The 14,796-nt window shown below is 43.3% G+C and overlaps 1 protein-coding gene across 1 annotated transcript; it reads right to left on the bottom strand.

The window, feature by feature from the left end:
• Positions 1-487: 487 nt before the first annotated feature.
• LOC308291300 (uncharacterized protein) lies at positions 488-13,926 on the bottom strand. Its single transcript, XM_080733282.1, has 16 exons — positions 13,617-13,926; positions 12,819-12,895; positions 12,523-12,624; positions 11,488-11,547; positions 11,332-11,401; positions 10,452-10,617; positions 10,236-10,305; positions 9,672-9,827; positions 7,690-7,746; positions 6,672-6,797; positions 6,208-6,332; positions 5,771-5,822; positions 5,614-5,684; positions 5,338-5,505; positions 4,689-4,797; positions 488-3,617 (listed from the first exon to the last, which is right to left on the bottom strand). The coding sequence occupies exons 1-16, from the start codon at positions 13,813-13,815 to the stop codon at positions 1,389-1,391; spliced, it is 3,837 nt and encodes a 1,278-aa protein (XP_080589408.1). The 5' UTR covers positions 13,816-13,926; the 3' UTR covers positions 488-1,388.
• Between the last annotated feature and the right edge of the window lie 870 nt (positions 13,927-14,796).

Raw genomic sequence — 14,796 nt, 5'->3', positions numbered from 1 at the left:
GGAGGGGAGGAGCATGTGCTTGCGGCAAGGATTCTCTCTGCTGCGCTATTATTGTTTTATTAGTGATGGGAGAAGGAATTGATGCCAGCCGAGGTAAGAGGGCAGTGCTTCCCTCGTCTTCACCACACTGTGTCCAATAGCGCTTCTCATTTGCTATGTCCAACTCAATCACACTTATCAGGAGCAACCAGCCTATCAGCAGAGGGAACCCTTGCCCGGCCCCCCCTCCCCTCTCTGTCCAGACATTGCTGTTGTGAGGATGAAATGTCTGTTTTATTAAAAGTGCCATTGAAGCACAGCAGTGACCCCTAATGTTTTGACTGCATCGCTCCTGACATCAATGACTATAAAAGGGAAACATGGGTTATTTCAGTGCAAACCCAATGAGTGGTTGCCAATTCTAGATCACACGGTAAGGTCCCACTTGACAACTTGAGGTTGGTTTATCATTCTTTAATCAAAAACATTTAATCAACATGTACCGACACTGACATGACTAACACAATGACATGATTACAGTCCATGTAGTCATTTAGTATAGCCTGGTGGTGATACAAAAACGGTATAAATCAAGTGAGTTCATGTGCCCGGTTTTTCCATATACAAATATGAATTTGCTCTTTGCCACTACAAACATGCATGGACCATGTACAGTTAAGTACATATGACTTTAAGTTCCTTGGACAGCTAAGCTTGACTGTTCCTGAACATATACAGAGTTCTGTTCAAATCAAAAGGTAAATATATTTAGATTTCACATTTGTGTGAGAAAACTAGATTACCCCTGTTGAATTTTTGAAAATGGAGGAACCAAAAGAACTAGCCATATTAGGTTCACACGCTTCAACAAGTTCATTTAACCGTTAACAGTGTGAGGTGGTGCAGATGATGCCACAGCTTACAACATTACAGCATGAGCATATCCAGCGCCCCTTTACCCCATGGAGTTATTTCAATCTGTCTGCAACCAAGAATAAAGTGAATCTGCAATTGTTTTTATTCCCTGCATACTGTCGGGCAGGCAGGCATGGGTCTATCTCTGTTGACTCGAGGACTTGATGCGACCAATGTTCTGTTGTCGGAAGGTTACAGGCAGAAAGGAATGGGTGTCACAGCACGCATTATTATATTTTAATCATTGTTCCCTGTGCCACTTAAGCCAAATCACCTTCAAGTTAGAAGAAGCTCCAGACGACATTCTGACATAACACAAGGATAGCTCATGATTGAACAGCAGGACTGTAATCTAAACCAGAATTAATTCTGAATGAATGCTTCAACTTTCTGCAATACAGTGGCAGTATTTCATGTTAAAGGACATTCAATCAAAAATAACCTTGTTCAAAGAATTAAGCGAACTATTCAAAGTGCTTTTTCTCTCATTTAAATCATTTCTTGGGGTCACTCTCTCCATTCCACAGTTTCCACAGTTTGCTTACAGGTTTTTTGTCTTTGCCATCTTCTGCTACCTCAGTGCTGGCAGTTTCAGGTGTCTGTACAACAGTGTCTGTATCAGTCTTTGCTGCTGTGTCTGCTGCCACCACTTCTGCCTCCTTAGCCACGTCTGTTGCTATGTCTTCTGTTTCCTTGACAACGTCTGCTGCATGTTCCATTTCAGATGCCTTGGCAACCTCCGTCTCCTTAGTAACCTCTGTTGCTATGGCCTCTGTCTCCTTAGTAACCTCTGTTGCTACAGCCTCTGTCTCCTTGGGAACCTCTGTTGCTACGGCCTCAGCATCTTTAGCAACCTCTGTTGCTACGGCCTCTGTCTCCCCGGCAACCTCTGTTACTGTGGCTACAGCCTCTTTAACAACCTCTGTTGCTGCGACCTCAGCCTCCTTAGCTACTTCAGTTGCTACGGCCTCAGCTTCCTTAGCTACTTCAGTTGCTACCGCCTCAGCTTCCTTAGCTACTTCAGTTGCTACGGCCTCAGCATCTTTAGCGACCTCTGTGGCTGCGGCCTGAGCCTTCGTAGCGACCTCTGTTGCTACGGCCTCAGCATCTTTAGCAACCTCTGTTGCTATGGCCTCAGCCTCCTTAGCTACTTCTGTTGCTACAGCCTCAGCATCTTTAGTGACCTCTGTTGCTACGGCCTCAGCCTCCTTAGCTACCTCTGTTGTTACGGCCTCAGCCTCCTTAGCTACCTCTGTTGCTACGGCCTCAGCATCTTTAGCAACCTCTGTTGCTATGGCCTCAGCATCCTTAGCTACTTCTGTTGCTACGGCCTCAGCATCCTTAGCGACCTCTGTTGCTATGGCCTCAGCATCTTTAGCGACCTCTGTTGCTACGGCCTCAGCATCTTTAGCGACCTCTGTTGCTATGGCCTCAGCCTCCTTAGCTACTTCTGTTGCTACGGCCTCAGCCTCCTTAGCTACGGCCTCAGCCTCCTTAGCCACTTCTGTTGCTACAGCGGCCTCAGCGTCTTTTGCGGCCTCCGTTACTATGGCCTCAGCATCCTTAGCGACCTCTGCTGCTAGGGCCTCAGCCTCCTGAGCGACCTCTGCTGCTACGGCCTCAGCCTCCTTAGCAACCTCTGTTGCTATGGCCTCAGCATCCTTAGCGATCTCTGTTGCTAGGGCTTCAACATCTTTAGCGACCTCTGTCGCTATGACCTCAGCCTCCTTAGCGACCTCTGTTGCAGCAGCCTCCACCCCAGTTTTGACCACGGCCTCCAATTCCTCAGCTACGGTGACTACAACATCTGCTACCCTCGCAACATCAGCTGATATGACTTCAGCCTCCTTAGCAATAGATGCTATCGCTTCTGCTGCCTGGGCAACATTAGTTACAATATCCTGTGACTCCTGTACAATATCAGCATCTTTGGTGGCTTCAGGTACAGACTCAGAGGAGGTGGCTGCTGACTCAGACTCTTGAGCAACAACAGTCTCCTGGGAGACTGCAGCCTCTGTCTCCTTGACCTCAGCTACAATGGCCTCTGGTTCAACGGCCTCCTTGGCTACGTCTGCGGCCTCAACCTCCAGAGCAGCTGGAGCACTGGCTGACTCCTCTTTACCGACAGCTGCAGCTTCCTGCACAGCGGAGGCTGGAGCGGCCTCTGCTTCTTTCACCACCGCTGTGATATCTATTTCCTTCACCTCAGGCACAATAATCTCCTCTGTCAGATCCTTGACGGCCTCCACCTCTTGCACCAATGGGGCAGAGGTGGCCATATCCGTGACGGTTTCAACTGCTTCTGCCTCTTTGAGGGCTGGAGCTGCTGCACTTGCCTCAGCAACGAGGGGAGCAGCAACCTCGGCCTCTTTTATCAAGGCGGCGGCCTCAGTGACAATGGCAGCAGCTTCTACCTCTGCCACTGGTTCGGTCACAGCTGCTGCCTGGGCACTGGTGACCACTGCTTCCACCACTGGGAGGACTTGTTGGATGGTCGGAGGGGCTACGTCTTCGGCTTGTGCGAGTGTAGCAGTGTCCTGGGCAGGTGTGAATCCAAGGGCAGCCTTTTCCTTGGGGACCATCACCCCGATCTTACCGACACCTTCCCCTCCCTCTGACTGCAGCCAGTCCATTTTCTGTGCATGCTGCTTCACAGCATCCTGGACTCTTGAGTCGATCATTGCTTCAGTCAAAACACCGTCTTGTGAAGAGTATGCCGCAGCCTATCAGAAAAGAAAACAATTATATATATCGTCACTGTCGGGCAGAAACCTCGTATCTCCAAGTTTCAAATGTGTAGCCTACATTTTTTCTCAAAGTAGCCTAAAGCCCTGCTTCATCAGACAAGGCCGTCGCACAAAAGTAGTGAAAACAGCTGATCTACAAGCACACAACGCCTCGCTGTGCGAGAAATTTAAATCATTTTTAAAATGATAAATGCAAAACGAATGGTTTTGGACATACAAGGTTTTCACCCGACAACGACGATACACACACACACACACACACACACACACACACACACACACAGCTCATAAGACCTGCTTTTGTTTTTGAGCGGTGGTCACAACGCTCCTATACGTGGCCGTGTGTGTGGGTATGTCTGTCTGTCTGCGTGTCTGTCTGTCTGTCTGTAGCCTACAGTACCTTTTTTGACCACACATGTTAAGGGAGGGGCGCTGTTGTTCAGGCCAGACCAGAGAGAGACACACACACACACACACACACACACACACACACACACACACACACACACACACACACACACACACACACACACACACACACACACACACACACACACACACACACACACACACACACAGGATGGATACCAGTGGCGGCCTGAGTGACATGCATTTTATTATTAATATTTTGTTTAATATTGTTTTAATATTTTGTATTATATATATATATACACAGGTATATATATATTTGTTTTGCTGTTGCGCAGCCTCCACGACCACCGCTCAGTTCACACGGGTGTGATTTTTTAAATAATTCTTGAAATGTTTGAAACATTTCTGAAAACTATAATGAGATGCCAAAAATAGGAACGGTAGATTTTAAATGTTTAAGGCTTTGTTAAGCATTTCTTCATCATCCTATTCACCAGCTATGTTCAATCCCCGGGCAAGTCATGCTAAAGATGGTACACAATGCCTCCAAGTGTGGTCTGTGTCTGTCTGTGACATACTAGTGTAATGTCCAGGGGGTGTACTTGTATATCAAGTTGCCTAAGGCTAAGATAACAGGAGATGCTGTAGGCTCCTGACCTAAAGGCTACTACTCACCTGCCAGGCCACACCAAGTTTGGAGATTTCACGGCCAGACATGCCTTCTGCTACTACTGCTATCTCTGAACACTTCAGCCCATAGTCAAACTGAGCCAACTTCATTCTCCTGTTGAGTTAACACAAAGAAGGTAAACTAGTTTGCCATTATCAACCGTCCATGCATTGCAATTCTTATCTACTGTATCTAAGCACCATATCAGCTACCAGATTGATTACATTCAGTGATGGGAAGTAACCAACTACATTTTATCAACTACCGTACTTGAACACAATTTTTACTTTACTTGAGTATTTACACATGACTAATTACGTTCCAGTATGGATTATAGGTTTTAAATAATATTCAAGTATATTTTGGTGTCAATACTTTTAAACTTTGACTCGACTAAAAGTCTGAATGCAGGATTTTAGTCAACAATAGTATTTCTACATTGCTACTTTTACTAAAAATCAACAAAAAAATCTGAATTACATCTTTCACCACTGACTCCATAAAAATAAAAAAAACATTCTGCAGCAAAAAATAAATAAAAATCATGCAAATAAAAAATCAGCATAGACCACCTTGTTTCCTTGCTCAAAATCACATTTTAAACATGGCAACATGAGTAATGCTTGTTCATCAAGTGGTAATGAGTATACTCACTGCCTCCCTGCAGTGGCTGGGGCCAGAACAAATCTGTCAAAGTACATGCGAACCAATCTCTCCCTCTCCTCCAGCCCTGGGAGGGCAAAGTTTACAATCTCATCGATGCGGTCGTTGATGGCCCAGTCAAACTGCTCCGGCTGGTTACTGGCCAGTACCAGCATGAACCTCAGGGGAGAAAATGGATTGTTTTAACTCAGTCGCAATGACCTTTCCAGTCATACCGATGCCCTTTTTATGCACTGCCATGCATACTGAATTATGCAAGATACGTACTTGTTGCTCTGCTCTCCAGTGCGGTAAAGGAACGCATTGAGTGTGGCTCTAAGGTCTTCGCTGATTTTCTCCTGCAATACAAAGATTATACATCCTGAATACAAACACACTGAAACACATAATAATGCATAAACATGGCTCTGTTTTTTTAACTTACAGTGGATCGCTTACGAAGGAATGCATCCGCTTCATCTACGAACAGCAGGAGGCTGAAGAGGAGAACAGGTAAGACGAAACATTTTTATTAGCTTTACTATTTTCTACCAAATAGGGTACAAGAAGGAAAACTGGTGCAAAACAAAAGGCAAACAAGCAAACAAGCAAATGGGCAATGCAAACTTCCCCGTTTAAATAGGGCGCTTTATTAGTTAAGTGTTTATGTGATTGGTTGAGAATGGAAGTGTGGAGCTCAAACAGACCAATCGTTGCAAAGAGATTCCTGACTGAACTTACTCTGTGCATATCCTACGCAACCCACATAATAAAAGTAGTACCAACTAACTATATTTTTCACAAAGTACATACTATGTTCACTTATTGAGCTTTCAACAGTAGGGATGCAGACTGCTAATGAAGTAGGCTCACGTGTCCTACCCTCGTCTGCTCGTGCCGGCCCAGTCAAAGACTTTGTGCATCGCAGTGACTCCATCACGACCCATAGGAGCCACATCGCCACCGGTCATGATCGCATAATCCATGCCTGAATGGAGCGCCAGTTTCTGAAAAGGTAACGTAACAATAAATCAAAAAATGTATTCAAGGCTGGAAAAATATCCATGACTTAAAAATGTAAACATTACAACTATGCTGTAGTGTATATCGTCACAACTGGTATGAAATAAATGTCATTCTTTCTGTCATTTTATACCAGACAATTTGAAAAACAAACTGATTATGCTTCATATACTTTTTGCCCATAATAGGGAGGCCAGGTTTAATGCAGTTAAAATATATAGTAAATTCTGTTCATTTTGCACTCCAGCAACCCGATATCACCGTAGTATGCTGTTGCCGTTGTCTCAGCTATTGAATAAGTTATTGCCGTTGCCAAGGAATACCTTGGCAAACAGTGTTTTTCCAGTCCCAGGTGGCCCATACATCAGGATGTTCCTGTAGAGGCCCTTATTCTGCCTTGTGTTACGGGTGGCGATGGCGATGTCCCGCACACGCTCCTCCAGAGATGGCTGTGAGACAAAGAAGAGGAAGGACATGTCTGCTCTTTACAAGGAGTCATAATAAGTATATGAACACTAAAATTGCATAAGACACTACAAGGCTCTTGAAGCCTTCTTTTCTACTTTCTTTCTGATGCTGAGGCTATTGTGCACCAAAAATAGCCAATCTATAAGCTCCCAACACAACATGCATTGTGAGGTTCTAGATCTGTGATTTTCGGTGCACGACAACCTCATTATGATGACGTATAAATTAGGCATTACAAGGACTGATAACTAAATGCACACAAACAGTAAGACACTAAATGAGTAACATCAATTGGATATGAGGTTGTTTTCTCTTGAAAGCCAATAAATCATATAACACAATTCATAACTTTTACATCAATCAGTGGTTCTCAAGTGGGGGAATGTGTACCCCTAGGGGTACATGGAGGTACTACAAGGGTTATATGAGAAAGTGGAAAATGTAAAAGAAAATGATTTTCTGCTGTTTAATGATAAAACAGACAACAAACTCTGTGAATCTGCTGATGTATTAAAGTGTTAAACCAATTGAAATAAAACATTTGATAGCACAGCTGTTATTGAATACAAATAATATGTTTTGCCATTGTACTGTAATTTGAACATAAAGACATCAAACCTGGACTTGCAGAAATGTTATGTAACCAGGAGACAGTAATTGCAACTCTTCTTATTTGTAATTTTACACTCTTGATATGGGTCATATCACTTATCATTCATTCATCGCATCCTATGTTAGGTATGGGTTTCTCTTTTTTTTGTAAGCAAAACGTTGTAGTTGGGTACTTGGGGTTTAGAGATCAGAGAAAGAGGGTACTGAAGCCAAAAAGGTTTTGGGAACGTCTGCTTTACATAAACCATATAAATCACTCACACTGAGCACAACGCCCTCCAAAGCATCCTGGGGTCTGCTCCTCAGCCGCCTGGTCGTCTAAAATAAGAAAACATGTTTGAAATTCAACACCAGCAGTGCTTTACACCCGCTGCAGCAGAATAGAATATAATGCAGAAAACACTGCAGAATATTGGAGGTTGCATAACTGTGACATTTTGTTGATAAATCATTCAAATGACCTAGAATGGATGTGAAACAACTCTGAATAAAACAAAGACAATACGAATGCGTTACATTTGATAGTGTGTGCCTATCCGGGGATGAATAGCGCCACTGTTTGCATGAACAGAAAGTGCTGATAGATGGTGTGACGGAACAAATCTACTGGAAAGAATATTTTCAATAACATTAAGCTTTCGAGAACACCTGCCTGGTGGCAGTTAAGTTCGGCTGTTCTAGGTTTTATTCCACCATATTAACAAGCTCTCAAAATACAATAGACTTATGTAGACTTATTTATTTCAGAGCAATGTCCAATTGTTTATCAAAGTTAAGTAATTTTTTCAGGATATACATTAAAGATAGGTCAACAGATAAGGGACTTAAGGTGGTTGCACACTGCACTGCGTGTTTTCGTTGCGTTTTGGAAATCCGAAAGCTGTAGGCCAGGGATAGAGAGAAGAAAGGGAGAGAGAGCAAGGGACTCAGTGCAACAGCTGCGAAAATCGGAAAAAATCAACCCTGGTCCGAAAATAAATACGAAACCGGCGGCAGTGTGCAAACGTGATTGACATAACGTGAGGTTGATTTTTTTATTCACGCACTCCGAAAATCACTCCGATATTCGGCCCGAAAAACGCAGCAGTGTGCAAAGACCTTTAGTAGTCGTTTATTTTTCATATACCTAGTAGTTATATGGAAATGAGTGAAAACATGACTAGTGGAGGAAGCTGAAAGACGTACATCCTATTGGTTGCCAGTGCTTTGAGTACAATATTGGCCAACAGTATAAAATGTAAAATGTCTAGCATTCAAAACCAGATATTTGCAATGCTCTTGAAGGCCCTCTACTAGTTTAAATTGAATATATAGATAAGTATCATTTGACATAGGGAATTAAGGTGATTTCTATAAAACATTTTATGTGTATGAGAATGCCAAATTAATTATTAATTGCCGTTTCCTTTTTATAACATTATTTGAATATCCAACATCCATTTAAAATGATCAGTTTTTCTGGTTCTGGTTCTTTTGGCAGTCTATTGATATATAATTTACTATCATTAACTCAGTTAGCGCCGAGCGACTTTACGAGCGACTAGTTCACTATGGCGTTTGGTGCCGAGCGACTCGGAGCGACTTTTATATAAAAGCATTGTTTAAGCTTTTAATATGTGTTTATAGACGGAGCGAAATGGTTAGCTTACCTCAGCTAATGTCCACACGTAAACCGTGAAAAAAAAGGATACGATTATGACGTCACCTTTAAACCAGGGCTTCCTGTTGACAACAGGCCTCTGCTAGCCGTTAGCCTCAATGCAACCATCCGACCCTCACGTAGCTTCACTAGGTCGGATTTTGATTCTGAAACTTTCTGTGTGGCATCTATATACGTCCCGATGCCCATACCAATGGTGGTTTGAGACGATCAAGCACGAATTGAACAGTATTGAGCTGAAATGGTGACCGGCGGCCCGTCCATGTTAAGTCAATGAGGACCAAGTCAGCGTCTCATCCTGTTATGTGGATTTAAACAGGCTTAACATGGGACCATGTCAGTGTATGGTGTATGGTGGTCTCTAGTGGTCATCTGGTGGTATGGTATGCTGGACGTGCATTCGTTAAGGTGGTCTGGTTAAGGTGGTCTGGGGGGATACAAAATAGCTATTTCCTGGCGTTATAAGCGCACATTCATATTCATATTTTGGAAATCTGGCCCTGTATGAGTTAAGTTTAAAAAAACAGTTAAAATAACAGTAATTATGTCAGTTTGAATATGCCCAACGTGAATCTCAGATAACCTTGATGGGATGTTTGATGGCTTCCCCGATGCTGATCCTAGAGGTCTCCCGCACCAGCGAGGGCTTTCCTAGCCGAGCCTCGATGTAGCGCCCAGCTACACCTGTGGCATTCCTGGCAGAATACACCCCTACTGCCAACAGGGTCATGCCTGCAACCTTCATACACACACATCCACACAAGCCAGGTTTAAAAATGGTGAACATGAATATAGTCATGGTGTCTGTCTGTAAATGTAAAGGGCCTTCTACACCAACAATAACTGCAGTAATAACTATAAATGTGGTTTTATTTATTTTTTAAGCAACCACAACAGCGACAGTGGCAAACAACATTGTTTCGGATCACATTCAGAGCGATTTGATGAACAATCAAAACACTGACAAGCCAATCAAAATACATCCGAATGTACAGGGCATCATGTTCAACACGTCAGTCACGTTCAACATGTTATTGCCCATCAGTGTGGATGCTCACATCCCTATGGTTATAGTTATTTTTGGTGGGGATGGCCCTTAACACTTCCTATATTGACAATGTGACAGAAACCGACAAGTCCGACTTACAGCAGCTGTGAGTTTATCCCAGTCAGAAACAAAGGCCTGAAAACCCTCCCCAAACACAGCTCCTGCAGTCCTGCAACGAACAAAGACAATAATTGTCACCTGGCGTTTTGTTAAACCAAACATACCGATATAATAAAGAGATACCTGTGGGCAACATTCCAGTAGTGTCATTCTTACTGTCAATACTTTGCCAAGCAGAAAATGACTTCAACTCACTTAATCGATTCAAGGACTGTTTGTCTGTGTTCTGCAGCCTTAAGGCGAATCTGTTCCCGAATGAGGTCGGCGTTCTCACGTTCGACCTTTGCCCGCGCTTTGGACTCGGCCTCGACACGAAGTAGCTCATTCTTGTGCCTCAGGTCCATTTCATGTTCGATGGTGGCTAGAAGATGAAGCAGGTTTGGGTTACTGTGTGAATTAATCATTGAATACATAACAGTTATGAGATGAGCAGGCCCAGGAATTTGCAAGTCGCAACTAATCACATAATTGAAATTAGCTTGCATGGAACAAAACCGTAACATATCAAATTAGGACTGCAACTAAGGGTTATTTTGATCATTCATTTATCCGAATGTCATGAATAACCTGCACGGACTATAAAGAAGCCTTTTTTGAGCCTTTGTTTGATATTCTCAGTAGAGAGAGAGAAAGAGAGAGAAGAAACAGGGGAGTGACATGCAGGAAATGGTCAGGCTGGACTGGAATCAAACCGGGGACTCAGTGACAGCAATTACAGTCCATATGCCATGCTTTGGGTCGCCCTGACAATATATCTTTAAACAGTCAAAAACATGATGTTTCATTTTACAACAGTGAACCATATGGCTACATTTTTACACTTTCAGAGTTAAATTAAACCTGAATCCATAACCTTTATCACCTACAGAGGTTTCAAACTCAGGTCTCCCTTTTTGGAAATACCTCATCATGCAATACCTCATCAACCAGTAGTGGAGAGTAGAGAGAACACCTCCGACCACTGCAGATGTGTTAATTCAATTTGCAGATTGTTCAAAATCATGTTTTTTTCCCCCACTAAAACTCATGGATTGCAGCTTTCACGCTCAGGATTTTACTGCTAAGTTTCCCTTACCTTTTCTCATAGCCTCTTGCTTCATAACCGATTCCTCCTGTTTGCGGAGGTTGTCCTCATTGAGCATTTGCTGTGTATACAAAGCACATGATTGATTAACATGTCCCTTCAGATGCGTTGACATTTTAAACAACAATGTCGATACGGAGAGCTTACCTGTTGCCTGATCTGATCATCGTACCTCTGTCTGGCAAGTTTGTCCTGATATTGTGCCCTCTAGAGGTGGCAAATAACATAAAACATAATTATATACAGTAACAAGATCAATAATAATGTAATTACTGTGTATCAATTGGGAGGATAGCGTGAACTAGGAAAGGGCGCTGATCTGAGTGCAGGTGGCCTATCCATGGATGTCTTGTGGGTTGGTTATGGTGGGACACAAGGAAGCGATGGGGTGAAAAGGTGTTTCTGCGACGAGATTATTTGTACCTAATTTAGTAGTGGTGGTGGTGTGTGTGTGTGTGTGGAGAGGAGGTCATGTTTCTGCAACAGCAACATTTTAGTAAGGCTGGGCGATATCAGGAAAACCTTTGATATTCGATAACGTTGTTGAATACCTCGATATAGGATATTAGTATAATCAATTGCATTATAGTTTTTAATGTTTTTCTGCTTTAGGTCCACTGCTAAACCAGATAATGATTAGCATATCCATGGATGGCCACTGCACAGTACACATAGAAGGGTTGGGTGGGTTTTATTGAAATAACCACAACTGGTTATAGATGGACTGCTTTTTTGCATGTGCTACTTGCATGCATAGTGTGTCTGTTAATTAATTTGACACATACACCAATTCCTCATTTCAAGCCGTCTTCGTCGATGTGTATACCTCACATGTTGATACCTCGATATAGATCATTTTTCGATATATTGCCCAACCTTACATTGTAGCATTTGTGGTGTCTACAATGGGAATATGTGAAATCGCTTTTGGCTCTGCAATGTTCAAAACTAATTTGGGGTCGATCGGACAAGTCATTCATGCCTGTCAGCCTGGTAAAGACAATACAAGCAATACGTTATGCATGATGACTGATATACTCTGTCATACAATGTTGTCTCACACCAATGTGACATATTGTGACTTGTGAGATTGTAGATCGGCTATTTTCAGTGTGCGACACCATTGTACCACAAAGTATAAGTTAAGCAGCATTAACAAAGAGATACAGCGTACAGACGTACAGCCTGGTTTTGCTTAGTCTCCTCATTGAGGGTCTTCCGTCTCTCCTCCCCCTGGACACGGATCTGGTCGCCCTTCAGCTGCTCTACAGCTGCTTCATATTCCTGTTGGTGTTTACATTCTGTTAGTTGTGAGTCAATTAAAACCAATAGACATGATTCCACCGTATCTGTTCCTCAGGCATGTTGTTTCTAGCCTGGCATTGCCAGACTGATCACGTGGGATCACCCACAAGTTAGACCACAATAGAGGATGTGGGTGATCCCACGTGATCAGACTATGTTGTTTCAACACACACCTTCACTTTACTCTGATGCTCCAGCTGTACCGACTGCTCCTGCATGCGAGCCAGGTCCAGGGCTTCTTTTGCATGGCCTACAGTGGATAAACAGCAGGACATTGTTAGATGCATTAAGCAGTTTTGACAGGGGTTAATTGAAATGACAGGTTAATTGAAATGACACTTTCACTGAAATGACCTTTTTTTTAATATAAATAATAGCAGCCTAAAGCTGATGGTAGATCACAAGGATCCATAAAGAGCCTGGCTTGACAATAACAAATATTTGAAAGGAAAGATCTTGGCTTGTAATTTGACTCATGTGTCGTTGTGTTGGCCTACATGGTAAACAATGGACATAGATGAATGCCTCCAGAGTTATAACTCATAGGCAACATGGCGCACCCCACCACCTAGCAACATAGCATACATGTAACTTGGCCTTGGCCCAATGTCAAGTTAGTTTGGACACACACGCACTGAGAGCATGTTAACAAGTGGCATGCATGCATGGGTCGACAAATGGGACACTCTGTTCTTTATTCTCTGACACGCCCACTAAAGCTCCAACCTACACCTTTGTTGCAGACAAGTGAAAGTAGACAAAACTTTGTTTAATCGCAGATCACCCTGCCTTGAGCTGAAGCCAAGTAACGTTATGATCATTTGTCCTGAAGTAATTTTTCTAGCAATTACTTGGGATCGCATCGGGCTCCAACAGGTTCTGATCCAATTAGAAGCTGTTTACACTAGCTAAAAACGCTAAGCAGCAGCAGTGCAACATGTACCAACGCGCTTGGAAAACTGTTTACATACGTGATCTGTCAAGTTCTCTTGCAGCTTTTGCGGCTCTTTCAAGCCCAGTCGGGTCAAAGTTACTCCACTTGTCCTTGGGTCTGTCTCCCCCAGAGCCACCGGCCGAGCCCCCTGCCGCCGATGCTGCTGCAGCCTCCTCCGCTACCTGCTCCTCCACCGAAGGACCAGACCTCCTCCCCCAGCCGAAGAGCCACGACATGGCTGCTTAATGTGTGCTATTAGCCCTTTGTTTTACTGCCCTGCCTGGGGTTGCAAGGTCCCTAGTCCCTGCCTACAGACCCTCTTTCTTTTCCACACACACTGTACTTTGGTTACATTGAACCATGCGTGTCTGAGCCACTCTGCGCAAGCGCAGCCGTGGGAAAAGTAGGAGATCCATGGGACTCATACAGTGATGTGATTGGATCATAGTTTGTTTTCCCCCACCCACCTCCCGCCTCTAATGCCATGTGATTGGAGAGTGCCAAAAGCGCCATGATTGCGATTGGACAGTGGTCAAAACGGAAGCCACTTTCCACACTACACACCAGTGGTTCTCAAAAGTGGGGTCCAGGGACCCCCTGGGGTCGATGAAGGGATTACAGGGGGACCCAGCTAAATGTGTTTGATTGATTGAAGACTTTATTAGAAGTTTGCATAGGAAAAGGTACAGTTTCATGACGGTGACGGTACAGTTCACTGGTACAAGGTCTAGAAGGAGATCCTAGAAAAGACTAAGCTTATTTCCACAGTAAACATTGACTGACAGACGGATAGAACAACACTATGCTGTAGATATTGATATGTTAACATAAACATAGCCACCGTTTATTAGAGGCATAATATTATGAATCTTTGTCCTGTGTGTGTTAACATAAAACAATACACAGTACATTATATTTACCCATAATTTCTCTAGTCATCAACCACTGGACTAGTGTGGTGGTGTTTCCTGTAGAAACACACTGATCTACCAAAACAAACTACTCCAGCAGCTGTTCTTTATGATCATTTTGCAGGGGACCCCAGTTCAAATATGATCATTTTGCGATGGGTACAAATATGATCATTTTCTGGGGTCCCTAGATCAAATAATTATTTTGGGGAAGATAATGAATGAAGATAATGAATGTAATGGAAATTTGAGAGACTCTTGCAAACCCATGACAGGTGGACTTGTTTGTTGAGCATCTCACACTAA

This window comes from Nannobrachium achirus (genome assembly GCF_963921795.1).
Source record: "Nannobrachium achirus genome assembly, chromosome: 9".
NCBI classification, from domain to species: domain Eukaryota; kingdom Metazoa; phylum Chordata; class Actinopteri; order Myctophiformes; family Myctophidae; genus Nannobrachium; species Nannobrachium achirus.
The sequence above is the reverse complement of the archived record's forward strand: the minus strand, read 5'-3'. Positions and strand labels throughout refer to the sequence as shown.

What these genes read in the sequence shown, in the direction of transcription:
- LOC308291300 (XM_080733282.1), bottom strand. Translation starts at nt 13,815, where the DNA reads ATGTCGTGGCTCTTCGGCTGGGGGAGGAGGTCTGGTCCTTCGGTGGAG. An exon ending in CCATCAAACATCCCATCAAG is followed by an intron (nt 7,747 to 9,671) that starts GTTATCTGAGAT and finishes TTCTTATTTTAG; the next exon opens with ACGACCAGGCGGCTGAGGAG. An exon ending in GAAAAACACTGTTTGCCAAG is followed by an intron (nt 6,333 to 6,671) that starts GTATTCCTTGGC and finishes TTACCTTTTCAG; the next exon opens with AAACTGGCGCTCCATTCAGG.